Source organism: Polypterus senegalus, chromosome 2 (genome assembly GCF_016835505.1).
Source record: "Polypterus senegalus isolate Bchr_013 chromosome 2, ASM1683550v1, whole genome shotgun sequence".
In the NCBI taxonomy this organism is placed as follows: Eukaryota; Metazoa; Chordata; class Cladistia; order Polypteriformes; family Polypteridae; genus Polypterus; species Polypterus senegalus.
This window is the reverse complement of record NC_053155.1, coordinates 286,661,768-286,679,468: the sequence shown is the minus strand read 5'-3', so window position 1 is coordinate 286,679,468 and position 17,701 is coordinate 286,661,768. Positions and strand designations below refer to the sequence as shown.

The window sequence follows — 17,701 nt, the reverse complement described above, 5'->3', positions numbered from 1 at the left end:
AAAAGTGTTCAGAAATCTCCACAAATTCAAAACTGCAACAGAAGCCAGTTATTAAATAATAACAAAATTCTACTTTCAATGTTGACAACAATAAAGTAAAATGTACATATTTTGGAATTATTATAATAAAATGAAGTTGAGGTATTTTGGTATTATTTTGTATTTCATTTACCTAGCATTACATGACGTAATAACACAGTTATCCTAGAGCCTTGATAATTTATATTTTTCTGTCTTTATCTTGTATTCTTATAAAATGTTTTTTGATTGACTCCATCATCTCATCAGTTTTCAGTGTATAAATTATGGGGTTCATCATTGGTGGAATTGTTGCAGACAATGAATTACTTAAAATTCTTAGAGGAAAACTGATTAGTGGAGCTGCCACGTATATAACTGCGAATGGAAGATAAGACATTGTCACCAAGATGATGTGTGATGTGCAGGTTTTAAACGCTTTCTGCCTTCCTTCTGCTGTCGTAATTTTTGACAATGCAATTCCAATGGCTACATATGAGAAGAGAATGAGTGTCAGAGGTACAAAAAGCAGCAGTGCAGTGACAAGAAACGTCATTATATAGTTTGGATAAAAATCATTGCAGGCCAAGCTGTACACAGGTCCATGATCACAGAAATAACTCTGTACCACCGTAGACCTGCAGAAGCTGAGCCTGGTAATCAGGAGGACCATTATAGTTAATGTAACAGCAGAAAACATCCAAGCTGAGAATATAATTATTATCATTCTGCTATTAGTATTAATGCTGTGATATTGTAAAGGGAAGCATATGGCAAGAAATCGGTCATAAGCTAAAATCAGCAGTGAAAGTGATTGTACAGCATTAAAACAATGAACAAAAAACATGTTAGCCAAACACGCTTTATATGTTATAAAATTGGAGGTAAAAAGAAACATTTCTATTAGTTTAGGAATGATGGCTGTAGTTGAACATAAATCAACAAAGGCTAAATTACTAACAGCAAGATATTTTGGATTGTGAAGACTTTGCTCAGAATATATTAATACAATAACAAAAATATTACAAAGCAGTGTAACAATATATGTAATAAATAAAAAAATATAAAAACAGTTGGCAAAGGGCATGTCTTGTAAACCACTTATGTAAAACATTTCCGGATGCACAAAAGTATTATTCACAGGATATGCTGTGCTCTGTGAGCTCATGGAAGCAGCTTACTGGATTTTCAGTTTTCTAAAAAAAGAGTTTACAGAAAAGATAATTAGATATTTGTTGTTTATTTAAACTCTAACTTGAGCATTGTATCAATAACCATTTTGGAGCTCTGCATAACACTAAAAAAGAAAATCTCCCATAGAAGGCATACTGAAATATGGTATCTTCTTATATTAATATAAGGACAGGAAAAAAAAAGAAATTCAATAAACATTTTATCCAGTGCAAAGGGAATGTGCTGAAATGCTTTCTTTCTTGAGCATAGCAATTAAGGTATACATGTATGTAGGATATGATATGCATTTTTATTTCAATATTGAAAACATAAATAAAAACATACACTTTTTATCTTAGCATTTCAGATGTCTACATAGATACATTAATATACATTATATAAAAATACTGTTTTAGATGACATCTTTAGCATTTTGTTCCAATTTTACTTTGACTATCTGATTAGTTTTTCAGAGATGCAAATTTTTTACATGAAAAGGAAAAGAAAATAACTAATTACAGGAATAATCACAGGTGCTGTTTAATTCAAATAGCTATGAAATGGAAAGATAAATTTCATATTTTAGAAGTAAAACTAATGTCTGTTAACATAAATTGCAAATACTTTTCAAATGCTTACCGTGTTCTTTTTATTTGCATCTGTTTTGCCATCTGCAGACTTTTCTTTTGCAGGAAATCATTTTATATGGAGATGGAAGGATTTGTAATGAGATGTTAATTATATTCATGATAGGAGTGAATGTTACCCTTTGTTAAATCACTGGAGATATCTTTAATATGCTTTCAAAGACCAGAGCAAAGACTGAGGCGATGTTCATGCATAAACAATCAATATAATCACTGATGTGGTGTTTGGTTATTTACAAGATTTAAAATATTTTTAGTAAAATGCTTTTCTACAGGACTGTGAGTTGTAGATCCGCAGAACTATATTAACATTCCTCATGAGACGAACAGATCCAATGGCAGGAGGTAATCATTAAGGCCCATATGATGGCTTTCAATAAATGTCAAACCACATTCAGGGAAGAGAAGAACTGAACCTACTCATGTGTCTGTGTTAAACAGCCATCTTCACTGTTTTGGTAATCCCTTACCCAGGTACCTTCCATACTAATGTCCTCAATAATTACAAGCTTTTGAAAGTGTAATGGGCTTGAATTCAGTGTTTTAAAGAAAAGACAAAATTTCTGGAACATTCTGCTACAGGTTATTGATGATTGCTGTCTACAGGACATAAATGTTTCCCTGTCTTGCAAAAGAGTCACCTGTCTTTGAATAATCAGACTGCTTTGATTAGTATCTCATCCACACAATGTGGTGATACAGAACTGGCTGCTTCCTTTGAAAATGAATGAGTTCTGGGGACACTGGTTTCTAATGAGGTACTTCTTGATAGCTGACAATAATACTATTGTTGAACCAAAGTAAATGTGTTTACATTATTGTTCTGCAAAGGAAATTCGCATGTACCATTGTTTAACGGATCATCATGCTGTTCTATGCAGAAATTGAAGCATTTATATATTTCTGGGTAAATGAAAATAAATGAGATCAGAGAACTATGGCCTGAGACTCATGACTGCTTCCTGCTGCTTTTATGCTTTTTCACCACATCGCAGTGAGTACACCCTGTAGTAACAGTGGCTTGTACCTGGCCCACGTTCCCCTAGGCCTGAGGTTGGTAACAATAGCTTGCATATTGCATATTGTAATCTTTTTAGTTAGCTAATGAATGGTGTCATTTTGCTTGACTTCTCATTACACCCATAATGGCTATAACGGTGCCAGACCCTAGTACTCAATAATTGTGAAAACCTATACGATTTCACCCCTTAATCTTAAATAATTTAATTAGAAACAATTTAACTTTGTGAGTCTCTTTGCATAACTTATACCTTACAGGCCCAGAAAATAGTCTAGCAGCCAAGTGCATTTCTGCATTAAGGGCCAAATGCATTTTTGCATTGATTTCTGCAGTGAGGCACAGCCACTCAAGATGTTGTGCAAAATAGAAATAAAAAAAAAAGAAAAATGCTTGATAATCACTGTCAGGTTTGCCTTTGTAATCAATTTTTCAAAATTGTTATTATATGTTCAATGTAATTACTTACCTAGAAAAATATTGTAATGTGTGAAACCGTGTTTATGCCAAATTCTTTAAGCCTGTTTATAGCTGAGTGTTTGGAGAAATTGGCCCTGCGCTTTCTCTGTACCCTTACATGAGCCCTCTTGTCCAACCTACACTTTCCTAATTAGCAATGGTTTGTGAAGGTCATCATTAGTGATGAGTGAATTCCACGGTGTTTGCTTCACCTCAACTTTTGAGAAATAACAGAAGTGATTGCAAATATCGCCAAACTCGGCAAAATGCATTGAAGTCAATGCGGAAGGACTAACTGAACTAGATTTGACTGGATTATACTAGTGCAGTCATCCTTAGTGTCCCTGAGGGCTAGGGAAACCTCTGCCAACTATAAAGGATTGATTATTGGGGAAAAAAAGGTGATCTGAGCTGTGTGTGTAGCAATGCCAACCACTGCACCACCATATCTCTGTGAGATCAAAGAAGAAGGAACAAAGTCAGAGAAACACAATCGTATATTTCATCAAAGCAAAGCGGAAATGCCGAAATTGTAGATAAAAGTAAGAACAAAATCCATAAGTCTTTTAAATGCAGACAATTCAAAGTGGCGTGTCGCCATATTAAGATAGGCACAGTAAATTGAAAACCAAAAGAAACAAGATCAATATCAGGAATGCGTTATTCACAAGACATTACACAGTACACTGCACCCACAACCGAGGAGGACCATGGTAAATCTGAAAAAGCCTTTGTGGAAAATAAGCCAGTTTCAAAGCTTGTTTTAAAAAAGTACAGAGTCCTGATACAAAAAAGAACAAGTAAACAGAAAATTGCCACTTAAACTGTTAACAGATAGCTGTAAGCAGCTCTATGTACATTATGTGGAGTGGTACGTACATTATCGGAATGTTTTTGATGATCACACTATAGATAAATTCCAGCGCAAATAACTCTATGTAAGATAATTCAATACAAATGTTTTCATTACCATTAAAAATATCGGCTCTTGTAAAACAATGGCCTATCTGTTCCGCTATTTGTAATACCAATGCTTGCCTCTTTGCTACATCTCACTCCAGACCATAACAAAGAATACGATAATTTATATGTTAAGCATGTGCACAATAGTCACATTGTAACATACACATATTACTCGTACAAAACTTTCTGTCACAGAAAAATGAAGCACAAAAACAATTGCTTTGTATTTCTTTCAGACGAGAGGACTGAGTAGAAAAATCCTTAATTCTAAAATAATAAAGGGTTTAACTTTTTCATTAAACAGAAGCTGGGCTCTGTACGGCTTTCTTTGGCATCTTGTAAACATTGGCATTTGCCAAAATCATGTGCAAGACACTTATTAAATCAAACATTGTATTTGGTACAGGGACAGGACAGTTGCTTTCAAAATTTAATGTGTAGTTTTCATTGTGTAAAAATGCTACACATAAACTGGAAAATCTGGTTTTGAAAGTATCAAGACCATACTGACCATTCTTCTTCTTTGATGTTGTCTCCTTCCATTAAGGAATGTCTATTGACTGGAAAAACACATTTACTTATTCAAAAAAGAAAATCGTTGAACTACTGAGTCTCTGTCTTCTGACATACTTACCAATTATTTAATTGATTATTGTTAAAACATTGTAAGATGAATACAGTTTTATAAAGTCCTCACACTGTTTTGGGATAAGTAAGAACTTGTGGCTACATATTGTGCTATTTTCAATTAATGCTGACTAGATTTTATATTATTAATCATTGAGACTTCTGAAGTAGACCTGGAAACTGTAAATCAACATATTGAAAAATTTGTAGAGGATAACTTCTTGTTAAACTTGTTGCAGGTTATTGCCGCAACTGGACAACTGCCAAAAAATTATTAAATTAAATTAAAGTTTATCTTTTGTGCCTACACCCAAATATGCACCACTGGTACATTGGTTGAACTGTCCAAATCTTTTAGAAAAATTTGGCTTACACATTTTTTTAAGGTTTTAAAGCATTTTTTTAGGTCATTTAGGTAAGCCTGCCACTAAGCCATTCCAATTTAAATCCATATACTTCCTATCAGGTCTTCCAATCGTGACATTGGTAACATTTTGCATTTTAGTTGTCCATGATGTTTGTAACATTTATTTTTAAAATGCCTTATAATAATACACAAGAACATTATGCAATTCATATTTTAAAAAAAGCCCTTATCCCTAATGTCTCAATCCTTATAAAAATATTAACTGAGAAAATACATTTTTATACAATCCTCATTCAACAACAAGAACATTTTCATTCACAGGATATAGCTCAAAGTGCTCTACAAGATGTCAAAGAAATAGTTTCAAGAAAAGAAAAAAAAATTAAAAGCATATAGGAAATAATAAATATCATACAAAAATGAATCAATATGAACTTACATCAAATATATATATATATATATATATATATATATATATATATATATATATATATATATATATATATATATATAAACTGCTCAAAAAAATAAAGGAACACTTTGAAAACACATCAGATCTCAATGGGAAAAAGAAATCCTCCTGGATATCTATACTGATATAGACTGGGTAATGTGTTAGGAACGAAAGGATGCCACATCGGTTGATGGAAATGAAAATGATCAACCTACAGAGCCCTGAATTCAAAGACGCCCCAAAAATCAGAGTGAAAAAATTATGTGGCAGGCTAGTCCATTTTGCCAAAATTTAATTGCAGCAACTCAAAATTGTACGCAGCACTTTGTATGGCCCCTGTGTTCTTGTATACATGCCTGACAACATCGGTGCATGCTTCTAATGAGATGACAGATGGTGTTGTGGGGATCTCCTCCCAGATCTGGACCAGGGCATCACTGAGCTCCTGGACAGTCTGAGGTGCAACCTGGTGGCATTGGATGGACCAAAACATAATGTCCCAGAGGTGTTCTATTGGATTTAGGTCAGGAAAGTTTGGTGGCCAGTCAATGGTATCAATTCCTTCATCCTCCAGGAACTGCCTGCATACTCTCACCACATGAGGCCAGGAATTGTCGTGCACCAGGAGCCACTGTACCAGCATAGGGACTGACAATGGGTCCAAGGATTTCATCCTGATACCTAATGGCAGCCAAGGTGCCTTTGTCAAGCCTGTAGCGGTCTGTGTGACCCTCCATGGATATGCCTCCCAGACAATCATTAACCCACCACCAAACTGCTCATGCTGAATGATGTTACAGGCAGCATAATGTTCTCCATGGTTTCTCCAGACCCTTTCACTTCTGTCACGTGCTCAGGGTGAACCTGCTCTCATCTGTAAAAGCACAGGGCACCAGTGGTGCATCTGCCAATTCTGGTATTCTATGGCGAATGCCAATCGAGCTGCATGCTGCTGGGCAGTGAGCTCAGGGCCCATTAGAGGACATGGGGCCCTTGGGTCACCCTCATTAAGTCTTTCTGGTTGTTTGGTCAGAGACATTCACACCAGTGGCCTGCTGAAGGTCATTTTGTAGGGCTCTGGCAGTGCTCATCCTGTTCCTCCTTGCCCAAAGGAGCAGATACTGGTCCTGCTGATGGGTTATGGACCTTCTATGGCCCTCTCCAGCTCTCCTAGAGTAACTGCTTGTCTCCTAGAATCTCCTCCATGCCCTTGAGACTGTGCAGGGAGACACAGCAAACCTTCTGGCAATGACACGTATTGATGTGCCATCCTGGAGAAGTTGGACTACCTGTGCAACCTCTGTAGGGTCCAGGTATCACCTCGTGCTACCAGTAGTGACACTGACTGTAGCCAAATGCAAAACTAGTGAAGAAACAGTCAGAAAAGATGAGGAGGGAAAAATGTCAGTGGCCTCCACCTGTTAAACCATTCCTGTTTTGGGGGTCATCTCATTGTTGCCCTCTAGTGCATCTGTTGTTAATTTCATTAACACCACAGCAGCTGAAACTGATTAACAACCGCCTCTGCTACTTAACTGACCAGATTACTATCCCATAAGTTTCATTGACTTTATGCTATACTCTGATTAAAAAGTGTTCCTTTAATTCTTTTGAGCAGTATATATATATATATATATATATATATATATATATATATATATATATATATATAGTATAATTAGTAAATTGCATATTGAATTTTTTATAAACTACCAAAAATGCATAAGAATGTAATCGATCCATTAGTTTGTCCATTGGTTTATTAATTTTCACATTTTGTGTTTGCAATATCTCAAATCATTTCATTTGCCTTTTACAACAGGTGTCTTATTATTCATTTACTTACATTTGATATCCTACACTCTTAAAAATCAAAGTGCCAGAATGGTTCTTCACAGCAATGCCATGGGGAAAACAATTTTTTTTACAAATTGTATTGTTCCTTTTTGCTATATTTATATCTCTTATATATATTTCTCCACAGACAACTCAACCTCCTGGCCACGGACCATACTGTTTTAAAATACACAGGCAAATTTATCACCAAATCTCATCAAATCACCAGGGGCCTCATGTATAAACGGTGCGTACGCACAGAAACGTTGCGTAAGAACTTTTCCACGTTCAAATCGCGATGTATAAAACCTACACTTGGCGTAAATCCACGCACTTTTCCACGTACCTCATACCTTGTCGTACACAAGTTCTCCGCTCGGTTTTGCAGACTGGCGGCACCCAGCGTCAAAGCAGTGCTACTGTTCCTGTGTGGTTACACCTTATTTTCCTGACACGGCTTTATAAATACACCGAAACTAACCGCATATTGTTTATTAGTGTAATGCATCTGATTGTAATTAACTTGTAACAATATAATGGTAGAGGGAACAGCCATAGTATTCCAAATACCATAAATGCTTTAGCGTTGTTACTCTCACTTCTTCTTCTTCTTCTTTCAGCTCCTCTTGTTAGTAGTTGCCACAGCGGATCATCTTTTTTAATATTTCTCTCACTGCACCACTCAGAGTATTTATATCACTGTATCCGAGTGTGAATCACAGCAGCAGCTGATCGGAAAGGGAATTATCGGTATACAGCTTCAAGGACACGCTGTCTCAGCCACGGCAAAATGTTTTAAAGCCTTTCCTGTATGGACCGCGCGGTTCAGAAACAGAAACGATATCATTTATAAGGTGAAATTCAGCAAAATATGTTTATTAAATTATACAGATAAAACTTTAACTTCATTTAAATAATCTATATTCTTCACTGTGAGTGTCGTTAAGGATAGAATAATTAAACATGTACTACGAAGATATTTCAATGTTCTTTAAACGTTTTGAAGAATCGGCGCTAAGCTTACAGATGGCTTAACGTCTATTACAGAGCTGATTGTATGGCGATCGGTTACTTGGAGAAAGAAAAGCACTGACTGCAGTGACGGCTACGCCAATATATATTGAATATAAAACAGAAAGAGAAAATAACAACACAGCTAAAAACACAGCGACAAATTTCGGCAAAAGTTAAATGCTTGTGTCATGAGCACGAGGCGGCTATACAGTATCCGCAACGGACGCAGCCATCCACTGTGCATAAGCTACCTTACTGACGGGCGGGCGAAGGAGCCACCGATTCTTCCTCTGCCCAGTGCCACCACAAGCCTAGAGCCGCCTTCAACCCTGACTCTTCAAAAATAAATAAAACAAACAAAAGGAAAAATATGGTGTATTTACAAAAACAGTGCACTCCTACAAAACTACACACACGCTCCAATAATGAAGGTTGTCTTCTTTTATCCCTGGTTCAAGACGTTCCTCCAGCAGGAAAGAAATATGGACAAAACAAGTGTGTGTATATACAAAAATAAAACAATTGCACCAAACCCAAAAATCAAAAACTATCCCAGCACCAAATAAGTATATATACCTCCACCAAAAATAATTACTAGGAGATATATAACTCTATATACAAAAGAATATATGCAAAAGCCGCCAAAATTACAACTGCTCCTACAAATAGCTCAGCAGTGCTTATTCCTACCTCGCTCTTAGGTCCACTGACGACCCCTGTTGGCCGGTAACTCTTTAAATATAACCGGCAAGATTGTCCAGCCAATCTGCCAACATGTCTACCTCATGCACCTATCCCGGTAGACGGTAGCGCAATCACGCCACCACCGCCCCTGATTGTACTGCTGCAATAAATTATTTCATCGAAGTGAAACACATGTTTAATAACGTGCTTTAACTCCTATCATCATGAAAATGATATCACGTATACATCTCAGTATTTTAGTTATTCAGAGAACTGTAATATTACGAATGTAATGGATTCTGTGTCCAGTTGGAAGAAGAGAGCCGGTTTAAAAAGCAAGTAGTGATTCACACACATAGAGCACATAGAAGATCAAATACAAAACAAAGCTTTTAACGTGCTACTTTAATTACGATGTGATTTGAGAAACTGGTTAATTAAACGATTTTAAGATGAAGTTTATGATGTTCTACTTTAATGACAAAATAAACTACGTGATTAAAGTGGAAATGTCGAGATTGAAGTTGACATTTCGTGCTTTTTCCTCACTGTGTGCCTTTTTCACTGTACCTAATAAGCTTTCATATGACACTCAGACTTACAACTTCGGCTTTTCACGCGACTTTGATATGTGACTTCTTTTTTATTTCCAGCACTGTGCGATTTGTGAATGTGAGCTTTCAAGTTTCTCCAACACGCTATGTCACTCGATCAACTTCCTTTTGTTGATTATACCACGGTTTATTTGAACAAATAGTATGTTTTTCATTTGCCTCCACTTGGTATTTGCTGAAATTCTTATATTTTCCCCCGTGCTTTTCCCATTGTCTTTTCACAGAAGGCTGCGCTTAAGGCGATTTATATTGATTTGCAAATTCAAATAGGCGTAATTCTGGGAGGATCTGGGCGTTACATAATGCGTGCACGCGCGTTAGTTTTCACGCTGATCAGGATTTATGTAGCGGAAGAAGCGTGGAAGTTAGTACGCGCAGATTCCTGCATCTGGATTTTTCTGTGCGTAAACACATTTCGGCTTTTGTGCTTACGCCATGTTATAGTGCGAGTTCTACACATGGCGTTATACATGAGGCCCCAGATCTCTCAATATACGCTAACACTTCTACCTCTCAGGATCAATCAATCAATCAATCGTCACAAGTTGTATGTTTTGACACAGCGCAAGCTGAAGCACGCTGCAAAATAAAGCAAACTCTGCAGGCAGCGAAAATTTACTTCTCAGCTAGATTCCATGCTCAGAAACATCAATCCCTTTGCTAAATCATACAAACATATGCATGAAATTGCTCAGTCCAATCCAACAGCATCTGTACGAATGGCTTTCAAGGGAAACCCTGGGCAGGATTTAAGCTGGTACAATGCCCGACATGTCACACCGATGTGCCAACAATTTTCGTCGGAGAAGATGGCGAACCCCTGCCAAAATGGACATTTGCATCTATCCCAGATGCAACTCCTGTAAACAGATTTCCCGATCAATATGAATTGCGATCTTATGGTTTACCCACTTTTAATCCCTTACGGAGACATTGGCTGGCACAAAGATTTACAACATGTTCTCGATAAAAGAACCGCCAAACGAATCAGGCTTACTCAATGCCAATTTTATTTGTACATATTATCAATGAGGAATACATTTAGTATTTTGCACTCCAGTGGCAAACTTTTACAACAGTACGTAGATGCATATGTTAAAACAGAGTGCGTGTCTCAACTATGTCAGATTACATCAAAAGGATCTGCGCCTGGAACAATACAAAGGACTATCAGGCGCACTGCAAGCAAAAGCTGAAAATAACAATGCGTGTAGGCAAAATGATTATATTTCCATACGCCTTTCCAGGAAGTCCAAGATACATGCAACAAAACTATTGTTGTACGTGGCTTTTCTACGGTTAGGTCTTTCTACTCATTATCTGTTGTCTCCAGCAAAACACCTATTCACAACTGCGTTTTCAAGATGTATTTCTATCTTCTTGATTTCTGAATTCCTTTCTCACCGTTTTCCATTCCTACTCTTACACCGCCATATGCTATGGCGGGTGTCGCTAGTTTCAGAATATTTCCTTTGGTAGATGCTTATCTAGTAATTGGCCTGTTTTCTTGACTGTTTCTAATTATATTCCTGCAAGCTATAATACTGTGGTTAGTCTATGCCTGATTATTTTGACTTTTTTTTACATGGCATTTGTTCCTGCCTTGCGTCCTGTGCTGGCTGGGATTGGCTCCAGCAGACCACCATGACCCTGTGTTAGGATATAGTGGGTTGGATAATGAATGACTGTTTAATTAGCGGTTTATTCATTTGTCCATCCATCTATTCATTTTCTGAGCTGAATTAGTCCATTTGTAATTTCTCTGAGCTAGAGCCTATCTAACTAGCATCACTCTCAAGATAAAAAGCGCACCCTGGGCTGATCACCAGTCAAACACGTGTTACAGTCCCATAAAGAGAAACAGTTTAGAGAGGCTAGTCATTTTGACCTTACAAAACATCTTTGGAAGGTGGTAGTAAACATTAGAAGTCAGAGAAAACTTACTGTGGACATTAACTTGCCCTATGCCTGCAAACATGACAGAGCACCATTGCCTGAACCACTAACTGCTGAACCAATTTAACTTCTATGGTTTGTACCAATTTATATTGATCTTTCCTAATATTTTTAAAAAATGGCTGAGACAGTGGCCAGCTAACCCTCTACTTGTGTAAAACATTAACAATTGTTTAACTAATTAAACATTAGGGAAAATTAGCTTGATTCTGCAAAAAATACAATTGTTTGTGCTTCAACAAGTGCCCTGGGAGCAAATAGTAATATAAAAAGTAATGTCATGTTATGTATCTTTAAACACCCATAATATAATACATTTGTTTATTTCAGTCTTCATTTCAACTGTTCATTAAAATGCAATAAAAAAGTTTTTTTTCACAAATAATTTAACACTTAGCAAACAACAGCTAAATTTAAAAATGATACGCATATAATATATATATCTCTATTATATTAAAAAAGTTTTCCATCGTGTATACGTTATTCATCCTTGACCACTCCCCTCCATGTCGCTCACCCAATCATTACTCCTGCTGCGCACATCCTCTCTCTGTACTTCCCCATGACACTCTCAGTGGTAACTCACCATTCAGTGCAGTTGGTTATAATGGCAAGCTATCTTGCAAACTGCAAAAGCAAATGATCTATTCGAGAACATTGAAGTTTACATCGCGATAGAGTTGCAAGAGCTGATAATAATCGTTGGACAAAGAAAATGAACAAAAAAGAGCTACATATAATAAAAATCAAGAAAAATGAGAATGTCCTATAAATGAAAAAGAGAAAAATATCCCAAATAATATCTGAATAGAAATGTAAAAAAGCAATGTTTATAGAATGCAAGTTAGAGGATAAAGTAATTCATAATACTGTTGTTGACGAGGTATTATTGTAATTTAGTTTTCTATTTACTTTTTACTATGTTTTATTATACATTTGTATTTACAATAGACAGTTGTAGTGAAACATTCAAGTAACTGATTTTCTATCTATAATAACTAAGGACCAAACCGTCCTCCCATACCCCGCATACTCTTCTATATACCATCTCTTTAAATATAATCACTTTCTCTAGCAGAGGAATGCCCTGACAGCCTTTGAGTGGTTCAGCTGTAAGAGCCCCGAAGGTTGGTGAGCGAACAAGCAGTTTGTGCTATTTATATTTTATTATGCACATATGGATATATGTGCATATTGATACATTTTATGAAATTTTACATAATTTAGAGTGCATATCAAAATTTTTATCAAGGCTCATGATGAATGTTGCTACTTGTTAGTATTAACAAATATTGCAGATCTCAGGTCTTGAATATTTTTTCTTTTTGTTAGATGGTTGGATAGATATAAACCTAGTAGCAATTGTATAATTATATTCTTTTAACCTGGACTAACAGTGAACTTATAGCTGCTCCTGGAACATTTTAACAGGGCAAACTGCATAAAGATTATTCATACAAATTGTAGTCATTGATGTCAGAAAGGGAATAAACACTTGTGAAAATGGCCGGGACGCTGAGATTTACTAGCCTTTAAATCAGCAGTTTTCAATTATTGCTCTCAGATCCAAAGGACTGTAGAAACCCCATGGGATTGTTTTGCCCAGGACTGCGGATAGCTGAAGTTCCTCACTTTCTTTGCCTACTAATCAAACTTTTTTTGTTACATTACCTCACCCACATTTAAAGAAAAAAAAAATTATAGATCTTTGTTTTTAATTTAACTTTGACTTGTGCTGATCCTGGCAAGGTGGTTAGCACTACTGCATAACAAATTCAGCATCTTGGGTTCAAAAATTAAACCCAGTACAGTTCATGTGAAGTTGTCCAATCTTCCCATATGTGTGTGTGGTTTTTTCTTTAGGTATCCTAATTTTCAATGCAAAAGATGCACTGTTTAGACTGTCAGTTCCAAATTGATTCCTCTGTGAGTGTGTACATTAATGAGTGCTGTGAGGAATCGGAGCAATGTCCAGGGCCACCTCCTACCTTGCACCCTGAGCTGTCAGAATAGGATCCCTCAAATCTGGATTTTTGAAATGCAGTGACATTCTGGCTTATTAAGTTTGACTTGATTGTATGTAATGTTATCTTCTGTATTGTATAAGTTAGACTTTATTGCATGAAATGTTAAATTCTTCAAATAATATTAATAAAAAATAGCTGGTTATGTTGTGACGTACATTTACTTAGATAAATATAATACGGTTATCAGCTTTACTATTACTAAATCTGACTTGAGACCCCAACACCAGTCTTCAGTGAAGACCACTCAATAAGAAGAAACTGAAGTTGACTCACTTATTTTATTCATTTGGGAAAGTTGTGAACATTTCTCCTGTTGTATCATTCTGAATGACAGTTTATTTGTGCTTCTTATTTTTTGATGATTCTGATTTTTTCTTTAAACTGTTAACAAACAATTAAACATTTGTTTGTTAAAGTTGATTTAAACCTTCATCATAACAATTGAATGTTTGCTCCTGAATTTACCTTCACTTTTATCAATAATTGCAGAAAGACCATATTAGATTAGATTTGATAGAACTTTATTTGTCCTCTGGATGAAATTTGGCTTTTTACAGAAGCTCTTTCAACAAATAAATAAATGCATAAATAGATCAATAAAGAAATATATACACACACATACTATGGTCTGAACACACACCAGAATTACTAAAAAGGAGGTACAATTTTTAAAGAAAGACTGAAGTTTTAAGGTGTTTCCCTAAATGCAGCAGGTGTGAAGGGGGTCCTTTGATCCGTGATGGCTTCTTTAGTTGATGGTTTTACTATTCGCCCCTTTAAATAGGATTGAGGCATTATGCCGGCATGTTGCTGTTGGTATAAAGAAGCCCCATATAAATGCTATACTGTAGAAAATGTTTACCTCAAAATCCCTTTTATTTGTACTTACAAAAACTCTTTTACGTTAGCACTCTTCATACAATTAGCTGGTGAAATTCATTTCAATGGGGGAGGAAAAACATCACAAGCAAGACTATTACCAAAATAACATTTGGATTAAATACACCCAAATAATGAAGCAATAAAGCAGTTTCATATTCACCATTTACTATGAAACGAAAATCTGTATAATTAAGCAAAATATACTCATTTATTTTGTATTATGTTTATTTTGCACCAACTGATGTACTAACATTGTTATCAGGATAGAAACTTAATATTTCCGTCATTCCCATTCCTGCCTTGTGATCTTTTGAACAGTTTTTTTAATTGAATCCATCATCTCCTCCGTTTTCAGCGTATAAATTATGGGGTTCATCATTGATGGAATTGCTGTAGACAATGAATTATTAAGAATTCTGGCATTAGAACTGACAAACTGTGCTGCAACATATGTAACTGCCAATGGAAAATATGCCATTGTAACCAGGAGGATGTGTGAAGTACACGTTTTTAATGCTTTCTGCCTTTCCTCCATAGTTGCAATTTTTAACAATGTTAATACAATGGCTACATACGTGAAGAGAATGAATGCAAGTGGTGCAAAAAGAAATAATGCTATGGTAACAAAAGCCATGACATAGTTTGGATAAAAATCATTGCAGGCTAAGCGAAACACAGGGCCATGATCACAGAAATAACTGTTTATTACAGTGGACTTGCAGAAGCTGAGTCTGGTAATCAGGAGGACCATTACAGACAATATAACAGCTGAAAACAACCAAACTGAGAATATAATTAGCGTCATCCTGTCATTTGTGTTAATACTGTGATATCTTAAAGGTAAGCATATGGCAAGAAACCGATCATAAGCTAATATAACAAGAGAAATAGACTGCATTGAGTTAAAGAAATGAACAAAAAACATACCAGCTAAACACGCTTCATATGTTACAAAACTGGAATTAAAAAAAAACATCTCTATTAGCTTAGGAATGACAGCCGTTGATGTGCATAAATCAGATGCGGCTAAGTGACTAACAGCAATATATTTTGGGTTGTGAAGACTCGGATCAAAACATATTAATAAGATAACAAATACATTAGAAAACACTGTACAAATGTAGACAATAAACATAAAAATATAGAAACAGTTAGCAAAGGGTATATCATGTAAACCACTTATGTAGAACATTTGTGGACGCACAAAAGTATTATTCACAGGAGGTGTTGTAGTCTGTGAACTCATGAGATGCAGATTCTTGGATATTGTTCTTCAGTTCACTTTTAAAATGATCTATGGAAGAGATAATTAGATATTACCTGTATGTTCAATTCATTCTCTTTAAACACACTTGTTTTTAAGAGTCCAGTGCACTATGCCACTAATGCCACTTAAATAAAAAACATAAAGTTAAGACAAACAGAAAGTCATCAGTGACTCTATTCAAGTATATTATTTCTGTATGTATGAGTATACAAGGTGGCCTTAAGCTCAGACTGTCACTGTCCTGGGTTATATACCTGTTGTTAGTTATAAGAGTCCTGAATATTGTGTCAATTTCTCCAAATAACCATATTCAAATAACAGATACATATATGATATATTTACTGAAAATCTGATAAAAGTATACTATTGTAATAGTAGCACATAATATTAAAATGCATTTCGCAGCAAGACAGACTTATGAACTTCATTAGCAGCGATGTGTATAATCTATAGTGGCAATGTTTTATGTTCAGGAAACATAAGGTGTAAAGATTTCTCCAATATTTGCCCTGATTAATTAAAAAAATTAATACTGCAACATGCTGAAAAGTGAAATGGTTACATAGGAAACATTTCCAATATTGTATAATTATAATGTTAATTCATTTCAGAAGGCCTGCAAATGGTAAAGAATTCAGCAATCAATATTTAACCTTATACTGAAATATGTTCTGAGTTGATGCATTTATCAAAATTGAAAAATATTCATTACATATGCTATATATTGTTAGTCCAGCATCTGTAAAATTATTTAATAATCTATAGTATCAAAACATTATTCTCTTGTAGATGCATATAATTAAACAAAAAAAAAGTCAAAACTGTGTTCAAATGTGTGAAGAGAACTTTGTGTCTATTATCAGTAATTAAAGCACAGTTTCTATTTAATAATGAATTTGATTAAACTGGTTTGTTGAATATAAGGTTTTTATAACATTTGTCACATTAAAGTTTAACTATATAGCACAATTTATTTATAAATACTTACTGTTCTTTTTGACAGTTCTATTATGTATCCTGCAGAATTCTAACTTGCAGGTGTTATATGAGCACTTTAACTTTTGTAATGAGATGCTAATTATATTGATAAAATGGGCAAATGTTAATCTTTGTCAATTCACTGGAGATGCATTCAATCACTGTTCAAACCCTAGAGCAAGCACAACATATAATTAAACACGTGTAATGTTCACATATTTTGTAACACCTTGGAAGGAAACTTAAAAGGCATATATTCACAAGGACAGCATGTTTATTTAAATAAAATTTGTGGAATAACATGATTTCCTGAGGAAAAAAGTGCGGCCAAAGTGCTTTACAATAATAGAATAAAAGAAAAAACAAAAACAATAGACAATAAAACATAAATAGTAATAACATATATGAACATAAAATACGATACATAATAAATAGAAATAATGTTATATAATCACAAAGAGGAATCCATCAGTATTACTGAAGGTCACAGAATGCAAGTGAATAGAGGTAGTAATCTATTATACTGCGACAACATTTCAAATAAGACACAGGGGCCACTTCACTGAGGGAATCTTCGAAATGTTGAGTGGCTTTTTATTTAGTGTGCTGCGATATAAATGGTGCCGTACCGCTCCTTGTCTGGGTCACAGGGAACCCTCCAAAATAAATGGTAGCCTTCCATTTTTCTGCCTCTTCCACAACAACAACAACATTAAT

At 35.3% G+C, this 17,701-nt stretch overlaps 2 protein-coding genes across 2 annotated transcripts; both read right to left on the bottom strand.

Annotated features, from left to right (window-relative positions):
• Positions 1–220: 220 nt before the first annotated feature.
• Positions 221–1,875, bottom strand: LOC120524621 (olfactory receptor 1496-like). Its single transcript, XM_039746452.1, has 2 exons — positions 1,831–1,875; positions 221–1,214 (listed from the first exon to the last, which is right to left on the bottom strand). The coding sequence occupies exon 2, from the start codon at positions 1,184–1,186 to the stop codon at positions 221–223; it is 966 nt and encodes a 321-aa protein (XP_039602386.1). The 5' UTR covers positions 1,187–1,214; positions 1,831–1,875.
• A 13,147-nt stretch (positions 1,876–15,022) lies between these two features.
• On the bottom strand, positions 15,023–15,985 carry LOC120524693 (olfactory receptor 1-like). The gene has a single exon (XM_039746507.1). The coding sequence runs from the start codon at positions 15,983–15,985 to the stop codon at positions 15,023–15,025; it is 963 nt and encodes a 320-aa protein (XP_039602441.1).
• Between the last annotated feature and the right edge of the window lie 1,716 nt (positions 15,986–17,701).